Source organism: Stenella coeruleoalba (genome assembly GCF_951394435.1).
Source record: "Stenella coeruleoalba genome assembly, chromosome: 2".
In the NCBI taxonomy this organism is placed as follows: Eukaryota; Metazoa; Chordata; class Mammalia; order Artiodactyla; family Delphinidae; genus Stenella; species Stenella coeruleoalba.
Genome location: NC_137147.1, coordinates 176,069,283 through 176,085,081, shown reverse-complemented (window position 1 = coordinate 176,085,081; position 15,799 = coordinate 176,069,283). Strand labels below are relative to the sequence as shown.

Sequence of the window (15,799 nt, the reverse complement as noted above, 5' to 3'; positions counted from 1 at the left end):
GTCACAGGAGAGAAGGGTGCCGCCCCTTGTGGACTAGGAATATCCGAAATCCAAACGCAAACGACAAACAAGTTGAAAACAGAGTGTGTGTTGCGTTTGTTTGGATCCACAGAGCCCTTAATCTAATGTCACCCAGCTCTTCTTCCAAAGCTGCGTTTCCAACTGCATTGCACATTCCAGCCACACAGTATCCCTTTAATCTGTAAATTTCAACCTATCCTAGAGTAAGAGTTTGTGAAGATTTATGAAAATAGAAAACTCCTGTTGGGGTCAGATTCAGACTAGCCCTGGGGAGAGAGCCATATTGCTAACAATCGTTTCCTTATTGCAGGAAGAAGCAATTTTCATATTTGTTCTAAAGAAGATACATGAGTGTTTACCACCAGCTTGCACAGCACTTAGCAAACATTACCCTGAACTGGAAGTCCGCCTAACATGGGCGCTAAGGGGCCAGCCTCCCTCACCCCTAAGGGTTTCAGATTAAGGAAAAACTTGACTTACGGGTTCATGATCCATTGTGAAACAGGCTCTGAAAATTCATCTGGAAAATAGCCTTTAACTAACTGTTTACATTTCTTGGATAACTTCTACCTTGTTTTTTGGGTTGTATTTTGTTTTGTCCTTGGAAATAATTTCTGGAATGCCATTTGAGAAAACTGTGTTGCGAGCCATTGGAAGACTTTCTGATGATGGTGTTTAGCGTGGCATTCCTCTGTTTGTAAAACAATGTCACTAAAAGAAAGAAACACATTTTATCAGCCAACCCCTGTTGTGTCATACGTTCATTCTCTAGCTCAAAGAAAGTCCTTTGTTTTACCGAGAGACCACTTAGAAATATTTGTGAGAAACGGTACACCAGGGACCACCACAATAGGTTGTGTCATAACTTTATCTGTGCACAAGCTGCATCTGATAGGAATACACAGGAAGCTGAAGAGTTTTCTTCTCTTTGGGTTATTATTTTACTACAGCTACTACTACTAGGCTACACCTTGGGAATAAAAAATATGCCCTAGTTCTTTCCAGCATCTCTGCTCTATAGTTTGGTTACTTACAAAGTTAACAAGTCTCCCAGTGACCTATTAAAAAAAGAAGAAATTGGACATAACAAATCTCAAAGCAAAAATTACACACACACACACACACACACACACACACAGAGTGTATGATGGAAAACATATAAGGGAATCTTAAAGATTTCCACAATTCTGAATTTTCTGTCTAAGCTCAAGTTTTAATCTTACGCTGTAAAGGTTTCTCTATCAGATTCTCCACCACTGAGTATCCCTGAGCTAACTCATGGCTCACCTGCCATTGTCCTGGAATGCTGCAAAGGCCATGGGGCTGACCCTCACCCCACTCCCAGGCACCTCATCACCCCAGTGCTCTGAACATCACCTCTAGCTACCTGACCTCTGAAATATTCAGTTCAGCATCCAAGACTCTAAATCAATCTCCTGCTTTTCTATTTTTCCTCACTTCCTTTCTCCACTAGCCCTTTTCTTCCTTGATATGAAAACGTTCTCTGAGTCAGTCCACCCACCCGACTCCCAAGGCTGCCTTTGGCCGTGCTTTCTTTCCTGCCAAGCCTGGAATCCACGATGAGCTGGTTAAAACATTCTTGGACAAGCTCCCTTACTTCGCCTCCCTTGTCCTCTATCCTTTCCGAGTCCCTGCACCCTCCCAGATTTTGGCTTCTCTACCACTTAGCCTGCAGGCTTGCTGCAGACCGAGGGCGGCTCGTGCTCATTGGGCCGCAGCATCTGCAGACTCGCCTCTGCCATCTGATGGTCTCTCCCTCCAGCTCTCCTCAACCGGCTTCTCCAGACCTTCACTCCTCTCCCCGTACCTCCTATCCAGTCTCTTGAACATCACTACTATTAGCAGGTGACCTTAAAGCGAGACAGTCTTCAAATGACCCATTTCCCATCCCAAATCCCTCCTCACCGCCCGCCTCCCACCCACACACACACCTTCCAATCATCTCTCCCTCATTCTTAGCTCCTCTCCAGCACTTTCAGAGGAAAGTTCTCCCAGTTCCAAATTTAACTTTGCTGCATTGACTATTCCCCATTTCCTGTATCTGCAACCTCCTCTCTACTAGCTCCTTCCTTGGAGCCTATAACGTTACTTATTTCCTCCATCTTCAAAACAAACAATAAGCAAATAACTTGCCTCTGTATCCTCTTACAAGAACGGATTTCTTTTCCCTTCCACTGTTAGCCAAGCTAGCTACCCCTACTTCCTTATTTCTCTTTTACTCTTATTATAATTTTTTTGGTTTTCATCTTAAGAGGTACTAAACGTCCATCATAGGAATATATCAGGCAAGACGTAAAAAGATAAAGAAGAAAATATTTAATTTCCAGTAATGTCACCACCCACTTACTGTTATATTTTCTATTTATTGATGCATTATTTTTTCACTTCACCCATAAACATTTCATTGTATATTGCCAATAATTAAGGACACTCTTTAGAAATCCATAATTCCATTATCATACCTAAAAAGTAATTAGCAAAACTTCCTTAATATCATTAAAACTCCACCACTGCCTAACAATTAGATGGCTGTTCTGAATAGTCCTATTTCTGACGCACAATGTAAATAAACAGCCGTTTAAAAAAATCATATTACGTGTGCAATTTTGTAACCTGCCTTTTCCTCTTACTAACATCTTATATCTTTCTAAATTACTACATAGCTCTACATCATTTTTAAAAAACTGTCCAGTGGTCTTTTGTATAAATGTCATAACTTTTAAACCAGCATCCTCTTTATGCCCTTAAAGCTTTATGCTACTATCTTTTGTCTCCCTTATAAATAGCTGCTAAGAATATTCATGTTTTATTTTGCTTTGTTCCAGTGCTTTCTTATTTGGAGGATGAAGCTGCACCTCATCTCTTAGCCGTTAGGAATTAGTTAATATGAGAATAAGATTGAGATTTAATTTCATACTTCTTCAAATAATTATCCATTTCTCTAAACCCATTCATTCTTTAGCTTCTGTGGTTCAGTTTCCACCTATACCAATCCCCTCCTCAGGAAAGGGCATCCATAACTTCTTTCTTTGTTTTTTTTTTAATTGAGATATAATTGACATATAACATTTTATTGTATTCAGATGTACAACATAATGATTCGATATTTGTATCTATTGCAAAATGATCATGATGTCTGGTTAACATCCATCACTTTATATATTTACAAATTTTTTTCCCTTGGGATGAGAACGTTTAAGATGTACTCTCTTAGCAGTTTTCAGATATACACTACACTATTGTTACTTATAGCCACCATGCTATACATTACATCCCCAGGACTTGCTTACTTTATAACTGAGATTTGTACTTTTTGATCCCCTTCACCCATTTCACCCACCACTGACCCTCACCTCTCACAACCACCAATCTATGCTCTGATAAGTTTGTTGCGTGATTTTTTTTGTTTTTGTTTTTTTAGATTTCACTTGTAAGTAAGATCATAAGGTCTTTCTGTGTCTTATTTCACTGAACATATTGCCCTCAAGGTCCATCCGTGTTGTCACAAATGGCAGGACTTCCTTCTTTTTTGTGGCTGAATAATTCTGCATTGTATATCGTTGTATATGTTTAGCACAATTTCTTTGTCCATTCATCCGCTGGTGGACGCTTAGGTTGCTTCCAGGTTTGGCTATTGCAAACAGTGTTGCACTGAACATGAGTGCAGATAGCTTTCCCAGTTAGTGTTTTTGTTTTCTTCGGGTGACTATCCAGAAGTGGAGTTGCTGGATCGTATGTCCATACTTTCTTAAGTGACAAATTCAGTGAATCCTTTTAGTCCTAACCTTTCTTTATTCCTCGGCAGGATTTAACATTCTTAGTCACTTATTTTTCTTTTCTGCTACATTCTTTTGGTCAAGCAAGTCCCTGAAGCCAGCCCAGGCTTAAGGGGGGGATTAGACCCTAACCTGTCCATGGGAGGAACAGCAAAGAATCTAGCCCATCAGTCACTATTTCTGCAACTTTCTTTTCCTGAGGCTGCTGCAGAATCACTTTCCTGGGTTGTCTCCTACATCTGATTTCCCCCCGTGACTTTTCCCGGCTGGGTCTCCTTCCTCTTTTTTTTTTTTTCTGATATTTGTTGGATGTTATATATGACTCTATGCTTCTCACTTGACATTTTCTCATGGGGCAACTCACACCAGTTGGCAGACAGTGACTGTACAGCTTGACAGGTGCTGAAGGAGAGCACAGCCATCATCTGGAACATCAGACAGGCCTCAGGGAGTCAGCCTGGTGCAGGGCAGGAGCGGAGCGTCGTTCTGCTTGCTGGGAAGCAGGATGCCCGGGCCTCTTGATGAAGGGGGAGGCTGGTGCAGCAGACGGAGGTCAGCATATAGGGGGCTGTGTCATACCAAGAAGCCTGGACTCTATCTTTCTGTTTATCCAGTAGATTTTTCTAGGTTCTTAGGACATGATGAGCCCTATCATTTCAGCTGCAGTGTAGGCATATCTTTTTTCATTCCACGGAGACGAGCATACTAGGATTCTTCCTGTGACTACAAAAAAAAGACTGGGCAAAAGAAGATGTGCTGTCAGGGACAGGTAGTGGGGAGCAAAAAATTAGGTTTTATATTCAGTCGGTCTAAAATAAAGAATTTTAATGGGATACTATGTGTGATTTACTGGAATTCTCAAAATATTTATTCGGTGATCAGATAGGGCCAGCATGGAGCCTGAGATAACATCGTAAGTTCTGGAACACTTGCAAAACAAACTCAGGGCTGAAAACAAGCTCCATCATGGCACACTGCTCACGTGGTGTGCTAGGGAAGAGTCATGTTCATTGCAACACAGCTCTCTCCTGAGGGAGCACTACTTAACAGCTACAGGGTTTGGGGCCCAGACACGCCCAAGTCCTTGACCACATCTGGCTGTTTCCCCACCATCAGCACCTCACTTTTCTGCCACCTCAGGATGCATCTCACCACACAGAATATCCCTCGGTTCCCTGATCGACAATGAGAGCAAAGTAATGGGAAAATGACAGCTCACGCTTAGAAAGTCACTTCCACCCTCTCTGCCCTTACGGGGAAATCACTTCTGCTTAAAATCTTATGCTTATAAAGATAAACTTTCCAGGAGTGCATTCCCCGGGCTTCAGGGATTCCTATAAGTGGAGAATGGAAAGGCTTGTTTGCCGCCAGTGTGGTTCCTCTTGCTGATGCGTATGCTGCTGGTCAATGAGAACGGGTCTGAATTCTCAGGTGAATCACAGTCAAGAAAAAAAAAATTGCCTAGCACTCAAGGCAAGTGAAAAGGTGCCGAGCGCTCATGTACCTGATGTGCTGTTTCTGGCTCGCTCTTTGCAGCCCGCTGCCCCCGCCGAAGACACCCCCGAGCTGAGCGCCTTTTTGCGAAACTCCACCATCCCTCATCTGGTCAGGAAGAGAGACGTGCCTGCGCTGGAGCCTCACAGACAGAGCCCCGCCAAGATCCTGGTGAGTTGTCTCAGTGCGCAGATTTTGGATTGGACAGAATTCGCAAATGCACGTGGTTTTAACTTCAAGTACTGCTTTTCAGTCCCCTCCCAGGCTCAGATACGCCCAAATTTTGGGCAGTACGTATTGTAGGTGTGAAAGCAACTACTTTTTTTTTTTTTTTTTTTTTGTAATATAACCTTTTCACTCTTCTGAACCTGCCCTGGGGGCCACAGGAGAGAAATAACAATGAAAACATAAAAGGTGACCTTTCATGCATTTCAAGAAGACAAAGATTCAGTCATCAGCCCGTCCCCAGACACTGAACTGGTGAGAGTTTGAAGTGAGCCTGGAACACTGCCCATGCAGTGGGTCCTTGGGGTGTCCATTCCTGACTCTCACAATTCTCTGCTCCAGTGGAAGAATCGAGGATAGTATTTGCAGATTTCCTGGGCCCAAAGCAGTGGGGTCTGTGGTGGATCTAGCCTGAGCTTAGTCAGCCCTTCGTGAAACTGTGGACAGCCTTCATGACTCAGCTTTTTTTTCTGGCCACGCTGCGTGTCATGCACTATTTTATCTTAGCTCCTGGACCAAGTTTCAAGCCCCTGTCCCCTGCAGTGGAAGTACGGAGTCTTAACCAGTGGACGGAGAGGGAAGTCCCATAACTCAGCATTTTAGATTCAGTTTTCCCACTCATTCCAATGTGAATGTTAATGCCACTGGTTGTATGTGTAAAAAAGGTTAAAATGTTGTGGTTTCTTTCAATGTATGTCTTTTTAAAAAATTTATGCCAGACCTGACATATAATGAGTGTACTGTCTCAAGAATCTTTGATCATTGTAACAAACGATAATAAAACCAACATAATCTCCCAGCGCTTCACAAGTAGAGACACATAGGGATGGGTAGGGCAAAAAGTAACCAAATATACAGAAAAATAGCAGTATAAAACAGAATTTTTCAAGTCAGGATGACAGACTGGACACATGTATTTGCCTAGTTTTCTTCCCCAGATCCCACTGAAAAGACAATAAAAATTTAATTAGTGAAAATGTATGTCTTGAACATGCTCTGACATGTATTTATTTCATCTTGACCATACAAACAGTTTCAAACACGGACATGGCCACAAAGTGCAAGGAGCAAGTCTAACATAATCAGTTAAACTTAAATCAAGAGAGGAGCATTTATTATAATATTGACAGAAGTACCTGCAATTACATGGCAAAAAGCTATGGCAGTTGGCAGATATGACTCAAGTTCCTGTAAATTTTTATGGCACTGTAATATTTTTCAAAACATAAGAGTAGGGAACCTATATGCTATGCAGTTTAGGATAAATTAATAAAACTAATATTATTATTTTTTAAAAGTTTCCAGGAAGAATGACAGAACAGAAAACAATGATTTAAGTTATGAGGTTGTAAGGTACAGCATGGTTACTACAATTAATAATACCGTACTGCATATTTGAAAGTTGCTGAGAGAGTAGAGCTTAAAAGTGCTCATCACAAGAAAAAAAAATTATGTAACTATGCGTGGTGATGGGTGTTAGGTAGACTTATTGTGGTGCTCATTTCACAATATGTACAAATATTGAATCATTTCATTGTACACCTGAAACTAATCGTATTCTATGTCAATTATACCTCAATTCCTTTTTTTTTGAATTTTATCTTTTTTATACAGCAGGTTCTCATTAGTTATCTATTTTATACGTATTAGTGTATAAATGTCAATCCCAATTGCCCAATTCATCACACTACCACCCCCCCACCACTTTTCCCCCTTGGTGTCCATACGTTTGTTCTCTACATCTGTGTCTCAATTTCTACCTTGCAAACCAGTTATCGGTACCATTTTTCTAGGTTCCACATGTATGCATTAATATACAATATTTGTTTTTCTCTTTCTGACTTACCTCACTCTCTATAACAGTCTCTAGATTCACCCATGTCTCTACAAATGACCCAATTTCGTTCCTTTTTATGGCTGAGTAATATTCCATTGTATATATGTACCACATCTTCTTCATCCATTCATCTGTTGATGGGCATTTAGGTTGCTTCCATGACCTGGCTATTGTGAATAGTGCTGCAATGAACATTGGGGTACATGTGTCTTTTTGAATTATGGTTTTCTCTGGGTATATGCGCAGTAGTGAGATTGCTGGGTCAGGTGGTAATTCTATTTTTAGTTTTTTAAGGAACCTCCATACTGTTCTGCATAGTGGCTGTATCAATTTACATTCCTACCAACAGTGCAAGAGGGTTCCCTTTTCTCCACACCCTCTCCAGCATCTGTTGTTTGTAGATTTTCTGATGATGCCCATTCTCATTTGCATTTCTCTAATAATTAGTGATGTTGAGCAGCTTTTCATGTGCTTCTTGGCCATCTGTATGTCTTCTTTGGAGAAATGTCTATTTAGGTCTTCTGCCCATTTTTGGATTGGGTTGTTTGTTCTTTTAATACTGAGCTGCATGAGCTGTTTATATATTTTGGAGATTAAGCCTTTGTCCGTTGACTCATTTGCAAATATTTTCACCCATTCTGAGGGTTGTCTTTTTGTCTTGTTTGTAGTTTCCTCTGCTTTGCAAAAGCTTTTAAGTTTCATCAGGTCCCATTCGTTTATTTCTGGTTTTATTTCTATTACTCTAGGAGGTAGATCAAAAAAGATCTTGCTGTGATTTATGTCAAAGAGTGTTCTTCCTATGTTTTCCTCTAAGAGTTTTATAGTGTTCGGTCTTACATTTAGGTCTCTAATCCATTTTGAGTTTATTTTTGTGTATGGGGATAGGGAGTGTTCTGATTTCATTCTTTTACATGTAGCTGTCCAGTTTTCCCAGCACCACTTATTGAAGAGACTGTCTTTTCTCCATTGTATATCCTTGCCTCCTTTGTCACAGATTAGTTGACCACAGGTGCGTGGGTTTATCTCTGGGCTTTCTAGCCTGTTCCATTGATCTATATTTCTGTTTTTCTGTCAATACCATATTGTCTTGATTACTGTAGCTTTGTAATATAGTCTGAAGTCAGGGAGTCTGATTCCTCCAGCTCTGTTTTGTTCCCTCATGAATGCTTTGGCTATTCGGGGTCTTTTTTGTCTCCATATAAATTTTAAGATTTTTTTTCTAATTCTGTAAAAAATGCCATTGGTAGTTTGATAGGGATTGCACTGAATCTGTAGATTGCTTTAGGTAGTATAGTCATTTTCACAATGTTGATTCTTCCAATCCAGGAACATGGTATATCTCTCCATTTGTTTGTATCATCTTTAATTTCTTTCATCAGTGTCTTATAGTTTTCTGTATACAGGTCTTTTGTCTCCCTAGGTAGGTTCATTCCTAGGTATTTTATTCTTTTTGTTGCATTGGTAAATGGGAGTGTTTCCTTCATTTCTCTTTCAGATTTTTCATCATTAGTGTATAGGAATGCAAGAGATTTCTGTGCATTAATTTTGTATCCTGCAACTTTACCAAATTCATTGATTAGCTCTAGTAGTTTTCTGGTGGCATCTTTAGGATTCTCTATGTATAGTATCATGTCATCTGCAAACAGTGACAGTTTTACTTCTTCTTTTCCAATTTGTATTCCTTTTATTTCTTTTTCTTCTCTGATCGCCGTGGCTAGGACTTCCAAAACTATGTTGAATGACAGTGGTGAGAGTGGACATCCTTGTCTTGTTCCTGATCTTAGAGGAAATGCTTTCGGTTCTTCACCATTGAGAATGACGTTTGCTGTGGGTTTGTCGTATATGACCTTTATTATGTTGAGGTAGGTTCCTTCTATGCCCACTTTCTGGAGAGTTTTTTTTATCATAAATGGGTGTTGAATTTTGTCAAAAGCTTTTTCTGTATCTATTGAGATGATCATATGGTTTTTATCCTTCAGTTTGTTAATATGGTGTATCACATTGATTGATTTGTGTATATTGAGGAATCCTTGCATCCCTGGGATAAATCCCACTTGATCGTGGTGTATGATCCTTTTAATGTGTTGTTGGATTCTGTTTGCTAGTATTTTGTTGAGGATTTTTGCATCTATATTCATCAGTGATATTGGTCTGTAATTTTCTCTTTTTGTAGTATCTTTGTCTGGTTTTGGTATCAGGGTGATGGTGGCCTCATAGAATGAGTTTGGGAGTGTTCCTTCCTCTGCAAGTTTTTGGAAGAGTTTGAGAAGGATGGGTGTTAGCTCTTCTCTAAATGTTTGATAGAATTCACCTGTGAAGCCATCTGGTCCTGGACTTCTGTTTGTTGGAAGATTTTTATTCACAGTTTCAATTTCATTACTTGTGATTGGTCTGTTCATATTTTCTGTTTCTTCCTGGTTCAGTCTTGGAAGGTTATACCTTTCTAAGTATTTGTCCATTTCTTCCAGGTTGTCCATTTTACTGGCATAGAGTTGCTTGTAGTAGTCTCTTAGGATGCTTTGTATTTCTGCAGTGTCTGTTGTAACTTCTCCTTTTTCATTTCTAATTTTATTGATTTGAGTCCTCTCCCTCTTTTTCTTGATTTTTTTTAAAAAAAGAAAACAATAACTGACAGCTATAGAATTCTCATATTCAGTGCCAATGAGAAAGCCCTCTGGCGAACCAATGTCCAAACCTATGGGAACCAACAATTTGGAAAATCAAGATTCAAATATATTTTCCATTTTCCACTTTGGTGTATTTCTCATGCATACGCTGAGGCAATGAAGTTCAATAACTAAAATTCCTTTGAATATTTTATTCACTTCTGTTGTAAGGTCAGATTTTTTCCCTCCTTCTCTGTCTCATTAAAGCTTTTTAATACAAGACAATTTTTAACCTCTGAATATCGTAGAAACGTATTATTTACAGATGAGAGCAAGGCGATCCTTTATTTCCATATCTGATTTTGCTAACTCATGTTTTATTCCCTTTCTCTCTTATTGGTTCAAAAATTGCAAATCATCCACCTCCCCATGTCCTCAAGTCAAAACAGTTCGGGATAGAGAGTGATTATGCAAAGTTTATTTTAAAATCAAAAGCTAAATAAGACCTCCTACGGTTTTTGTTTAGTTAAAAACAACTTACTGAATACCATTTCTGATTAGGAATTTGAAAGTGCAAAATGCCAGCATCCTGTGTTGGGATCATAATTTCCAATTTGCATAGGAAAAATCTGTATCTGTTAACATGGAACTATAATTTCTCCTCCGCCTAAGAATATCCTTGCCTTTCTCATCTTGGGTCCCCGCTGCTTTTGTACTTTTCATCCCATCTCCTCCTCTCCAAGCTTTCTTTTCCTCCCTTTCACTACTCAGCGTACAGAAACCTTATCTTTCTGACCCTCCTCAGCATATGATACTCTTGACCACTTCTTGAAATCATCTCATCTCTTGCCATCCCCACAACATTCTCTTCTGGTTCTCTTCCTGCCTTCTGGCTTGCCCCTTCTTGGAATTTTTCACCGACTTCTCTTCTGCCCATCCCTAAATGCTCCTGTGCCTCAGGATTCCATCCTCAGCCCCCTCCTCTTCTCTCCCATCGATTTTGCTCTTTTAGAGAAATTTCTTGTGTGACCCTTGTGTGACTCCAGTCAGGCCTAGGTGCGCCTTCTGCCATCTAGCCCCTCCTGACTACACTCTACACTGTATAGGTCCATCTGGATGTCTGATCGACCCCAGCCCCAACATGTGCAAAACTGTCTCCATGACCCCCCCGAAATGTGCCTCTTCTCTAGCATTCCCAATCTCAGGAAAGCCAGTACCCATTCATTCAATCCCCCAAACAAAAGAGTTCCCCCATCCCTCTCTCTCCTTTGTCCCAACATTTGATTAGTCACCAAGGATCTATTCTACTTCCTAAACTTCTCTAGAATTCATCTTCCTCTCTCCAGTCCCACTGCGTCAGTTCAGGGCCCCACATTTCTCACTTGGACTCTGGCCATTTCTCACTTGGCCTTTATCAACCTCCTTGCCTCCCACTCTTCTCCCTCCATTCTTCCTCACCTACCACCCGTCCCCTAAAATACAAACATGATTAGATCCCTGGCTTAAAATGCTTCAGGGGCTTCCCGGGACCTTCTGAATCAAACTGAAACTTCTTAGCAAATAGGAAGATTCTTTACCACCTAGACTTTACCTCATTCCTATCTCATTTCCACCTGCCCACCCCACCCCCCAAATACCCTTTTCTCCTCTCTTCTGAACATGCCCTGGTCTTATACAGGAGAACCATGCCCTCCTCACCTCATACTGCTAAGTAACTCTTCCTCGCCCTTCAAGATTCATCCTGAGCATCACCTTCTCCAAAAACCCTCCAACAGAGCTAGCTAACAGGGACCACCATCCCAGGGAGTTTACGAGAATTACCTCCTTCTGACTCCCCTCTTTTGCCTCCAGAGGGTGGGATTGATGATACACAGCACGTCAGTAACGGAGCACAGGCAAACAGGAGAGTCCTCACAAGGGGCACAAACTGTAGAACTTTGAGATCCCTGCTCCTGCTCAAGGCACAAGGCCCCAAACCTCTCAGCACTCAGCTAGTGGAACCAGAACGGCCCAGCCCACCTGTATTTGGAAACGTCTTAGAGAAATCTGGCCTTACTGGACTTTATCAGATACACAATCCTGACTGCTTTGGTTTTGGAGAATTCTGAGGTTCTCAGAAAAGGTTTTTATTTTTTTTCAAACCATTTTTTTAAGTTGAGAATTACGTTTTATTTTTTGGCCACACCGCACGTGGGAACTTCCCTGACCAGGGATCAAACCCGTGCCCCTTGCAGTGGAAGGGCAGAGTCCTAACCACTGGACCACCAGGGAAGTCCAAAAACAGTTTCTAATTGTATCAATGGTACATTCCTCAGGTTGCTCTGTGGTTTATCAGTGTCATTAAAGTGAGATGCCTCAGTCCACTCCTTCACATAATATCCAATAAACTGATGCTTACTGAGCATCAGTGCTTGAGAGGTGGAAAATGAATAAAGCACGATCCACAAGATAAATCCAGGTCAGTGAGGGGGTCAATTCGAGAAGTATCATCCTATCCACGGGAACACAGAAAATGAATTGCGAGGTGTCCATTGATTTACATATTGGGATCCAATCAGAAAAGCACAATTCGATAGAATGTCATCATAATGAACTCTTTCTAGGAATATGCATTTCATATAATAAGTTACCCATTATAAGTTAGGCAACCCTACAGACTAGTTTAAAAACAGCTTAATATATGTGGAATCTAAAAAAATGGTACAAATGAATTTATTTACAAAAGGGAAATAGAGTCACAGATGTAGAAAACAAACTTATGGTTACTAGGGGGGAAAGAGGTGGGCGAGGGATAAACTGGGAGATTGGGATTGACATATACACACTACTGTATATAAAATAGATAACTAATAAGAACCTACTGTATAGCACAGGGAACTCTACTCAATACTCTGCGGTGACCTATATGGGAAAAGAATCTAAAACAGAGTGGATATATGTATGTATATAGCTGATTCACTTTGCTGTACACCTGAAACTAACACAACATTGTAAATCAACTATATTCCAATAAAAATTATAAATAAATAAGTAAATAAATGCAGCTTAATGGATGGAACTTGTAGGAGATTCTGCCTCATAACCAGGAAGTAACTTAGATAGAATAATGCTATGGAACAAATACCCGTCAATGGCTTAATATCATTGGGTCTCTGAGATAATGGACTCATGGACCTTCTTCTGAAGCTTTTTCAGGATTTACTTAGTCCAGGGTCAGGTGTTGTGATTGTCTATAAGAAATATCTTCCCAAGTTCTGATAATATGAAACAGCAGTTCAGTCACTGATGTGGGAAGATTGTTTTAAAGTCCTTAGAACAGAGCTTAAATTTTATGTTGTATTTTATGTTCCGTTTTAGCTCTACATTACCATTAACATTGATGCATCTTTCCTGCCAAACTGTGTTTTTTCTTGATCATTTCAGTGTACTTGTTCTTTAAAGTTTATGGATTAAGGGATGACTTCTGAGGAAACAAAATGTAAATAAACTGACTTCGGTGTTGATTCTCTACCACAATTTAAAGACACTGGTTCGTCACTACTGCTGTTGTTTTTTGCAGAATTGTACAAATATCGAGTGCTTACAAATCTCCTGTGCAGTGGGACAACTAGGGGGAGGAGAAAGCGCTGTCCTGAAAGTCAGGTCACGGTTATGGGCCAAGACATTTCTCCAGGTAAGAGAAACAGTGCAGCACTGACGTGCCACTCACAGGAAACCTCTTCTCAAAAGCTCAGAGGGAAGCTTTTTTGTAAAGGATTTTTAGATGTTTTAACTTTTTTAATGTTTTGATTTTCTATATTTTCCATTAAAATTTTTTATATTTTTAGATTAATTTTCAGAATTTTTAATTTAATTTTAAAAAATTAAATGGAAGGAATGCAGCCTAGATCAGCTGGTCATCTTTCCCATCAGGTGAATTTGATATTTTTCCAGGTTTATTGAGATCTTATTGACATATGACCTATGTAAACTTAAGGTGTACAACATGACAATTTGATACTATATATTGTGACATGATTATCACAATAAGCTTAGTTAATACCTCTGTCCCCTCACATAATTACCTTTGTGTGTGTGTGTGTGTGTGTGTGTGTGTGTGTGTGTGTGTGTGTGTTGAGAACTTTTAAGATATGGGCTCTTGGGCTTCCCTGGTGGCGCAGTGGTTGGGAGTCCGCCTGCCGACGCAGGGGACGCGGGTTCGTGCCCCGGTCCAAGAAGATCCCACATGCGGAGCAGCTGGGCCCGTGAGCCATGGCCGCTGAGCCTGTGCGTCCGGAGCCTGTGCTCCGCAATGGGAAAGGTCACAACAGTGAGAGGCCTGCGTACCGCAAAAAAAAAAAAAAAAAAAAAAAAGATATGGGCTCTTAACAACTTTGAAGTTTATACTATAGTATTGTTGACTATAATCACTATGTTGTACATTAGGTCTCCAGGACTTATTGATGTACTAGCTGCAAGTTTGTTCCTTTAACATCATGTATCCATTTCCCCTACACACAACCCCTGGTAACCATCAGTTCTCTATTTCTATGAATCTGGCTTTTTTTAGATTCCACGTGTAAGTGGGTTCATACCCTATTTTTCTTTCTCTGTTTGACTTATCTCACTTGGCATAATGCTCTCAAGGTCCACCCATGGTGTTGCAAAAAGCAAGATTTCTTTCTTTTTTATGGCTGAATGGTATTCCATTGTGTGTGTGTGTATGTGTGTGTGTGTGTGTGTGTGTGTGTGTGTGTGAGATATGTTAAGTGAACACAATTTAAATATCCTCAGTCCCTAAGACCGTCAGACAGTAACTGAGATTTGAACAAATCTGTTTGACTCAACACTATCTAGTGGTTCCTCGGTAAATAGTAGTTAATGAAATGATGCTGAGTACAAGAACGTAATTCAAGCCATATCCCCAGAAAAATTCAAATATAAATAGTTTAGCAGGGGAAGAGACAGTGTCCTAGAAAGTTCTTCTTGTCTGGTGATACCACAGCCTGGGCTTCAGCCAGAACAGCTTCTCGGTAAAGTTCCAGGCACGTTGATTGTAGATTGCTCACTGCTTTGGCTTGTCTGGACTGTGGCCTCCCATACTTCCCAGGATGATTATATTGGCTGTGTGTATTTTAAAGGTTTAAAATCTCCTTTATACTAAGCAGATGAATTTTTCCACGTGGAAATTGCTATTTATTTAAATGAGACTGCTGTGTTGTGACCTTGTTGTGTGGGGAGGATTTGGGGGGAAAAAAGCTAAATTAAAACTCCTCAAGTCGATGCACTCTTGCCCATATTTTAACTACCAGAAAACTCATTTGACTCATTGTACCATAGAAAATCCAATGATAAAATCCTTCTGAGTCTAGCTAATACTACAGAATTTTGTAGCTCTAGATTCTCACGTTTTCTATGAGTCAGAATACTTGCGGTAGTCTCACAAATCTTATATAATTTTGTTTCTAAAATAAAGAGGAGGAAAATTAAAAGTATTTTTAAAAAGGTTTTTGTGAAGCATTCTTTTTTTTTTTAACCTAAGGCAGGATTCTTCAACCTCAGCCCTATTAATATTCTGGTTCAGAGAATTCTTTACTGTGGGCTGGTCCTGTGCATGATAGGCTGCTTAGCAGCAGCCCTGGCCCCTACCCACTAGATGCCAGTAACAACTCTCACCGGAGCTGTGACAACCAAAAATGTCTGCAAACATCGCCAGTGTCCCCTGGGGGCAAAATCATTCCTGGCTTTGAACAACTGACCCAAGGAGAAGGGCAGTGCACAATTTCCTTTTGCTGTTGTTGTTAAACCATGATGTATTCATTCACTCAGTGAGTATTTAT

The 15,799-nt window shown here is 40.3% G+C and overlaps 2 protein-coding genes across 11 annotated transcripts in view; one reads left to right on the top strand and one right to left on the bottom strand.

Annotated features, from left to right (window-relative positions):
* Positions 1 to 15,799, bottom strand: part of LOC307180909 (uncharacterized protein) — a 310,399-nt gene that overhangs the window by 151,370 nt on the left and 143,230 nt on the right. The gene's annotated exons all lie outside the window — the stretch shown is intronic.
* The window catches only part of ITGA8 (integrin subunit alpha 8), a 181,591-nt gene that overhangs the window by 139,982 nt on the left and 25,810 nt on the right, over positions 1 to 15,799 (top strand). For both annotated transcript variants that reach the window (XM_079911467.1, XM_079911466.1), the window contains 2 exons: positions 5,355 to 5,483; positions 13,540 to 13,653. In XM_079911467.1, coding sequence (XP_079767593.1) covers positions 5,355 to 5,483; positions 13,540 to 13,653 — 243 coding nt within the window. The remainder of the gene's footprint in view (positions 1 to 5,354; positions 5,484 to 13,539; positions 13,654 to 15,799) is intronic.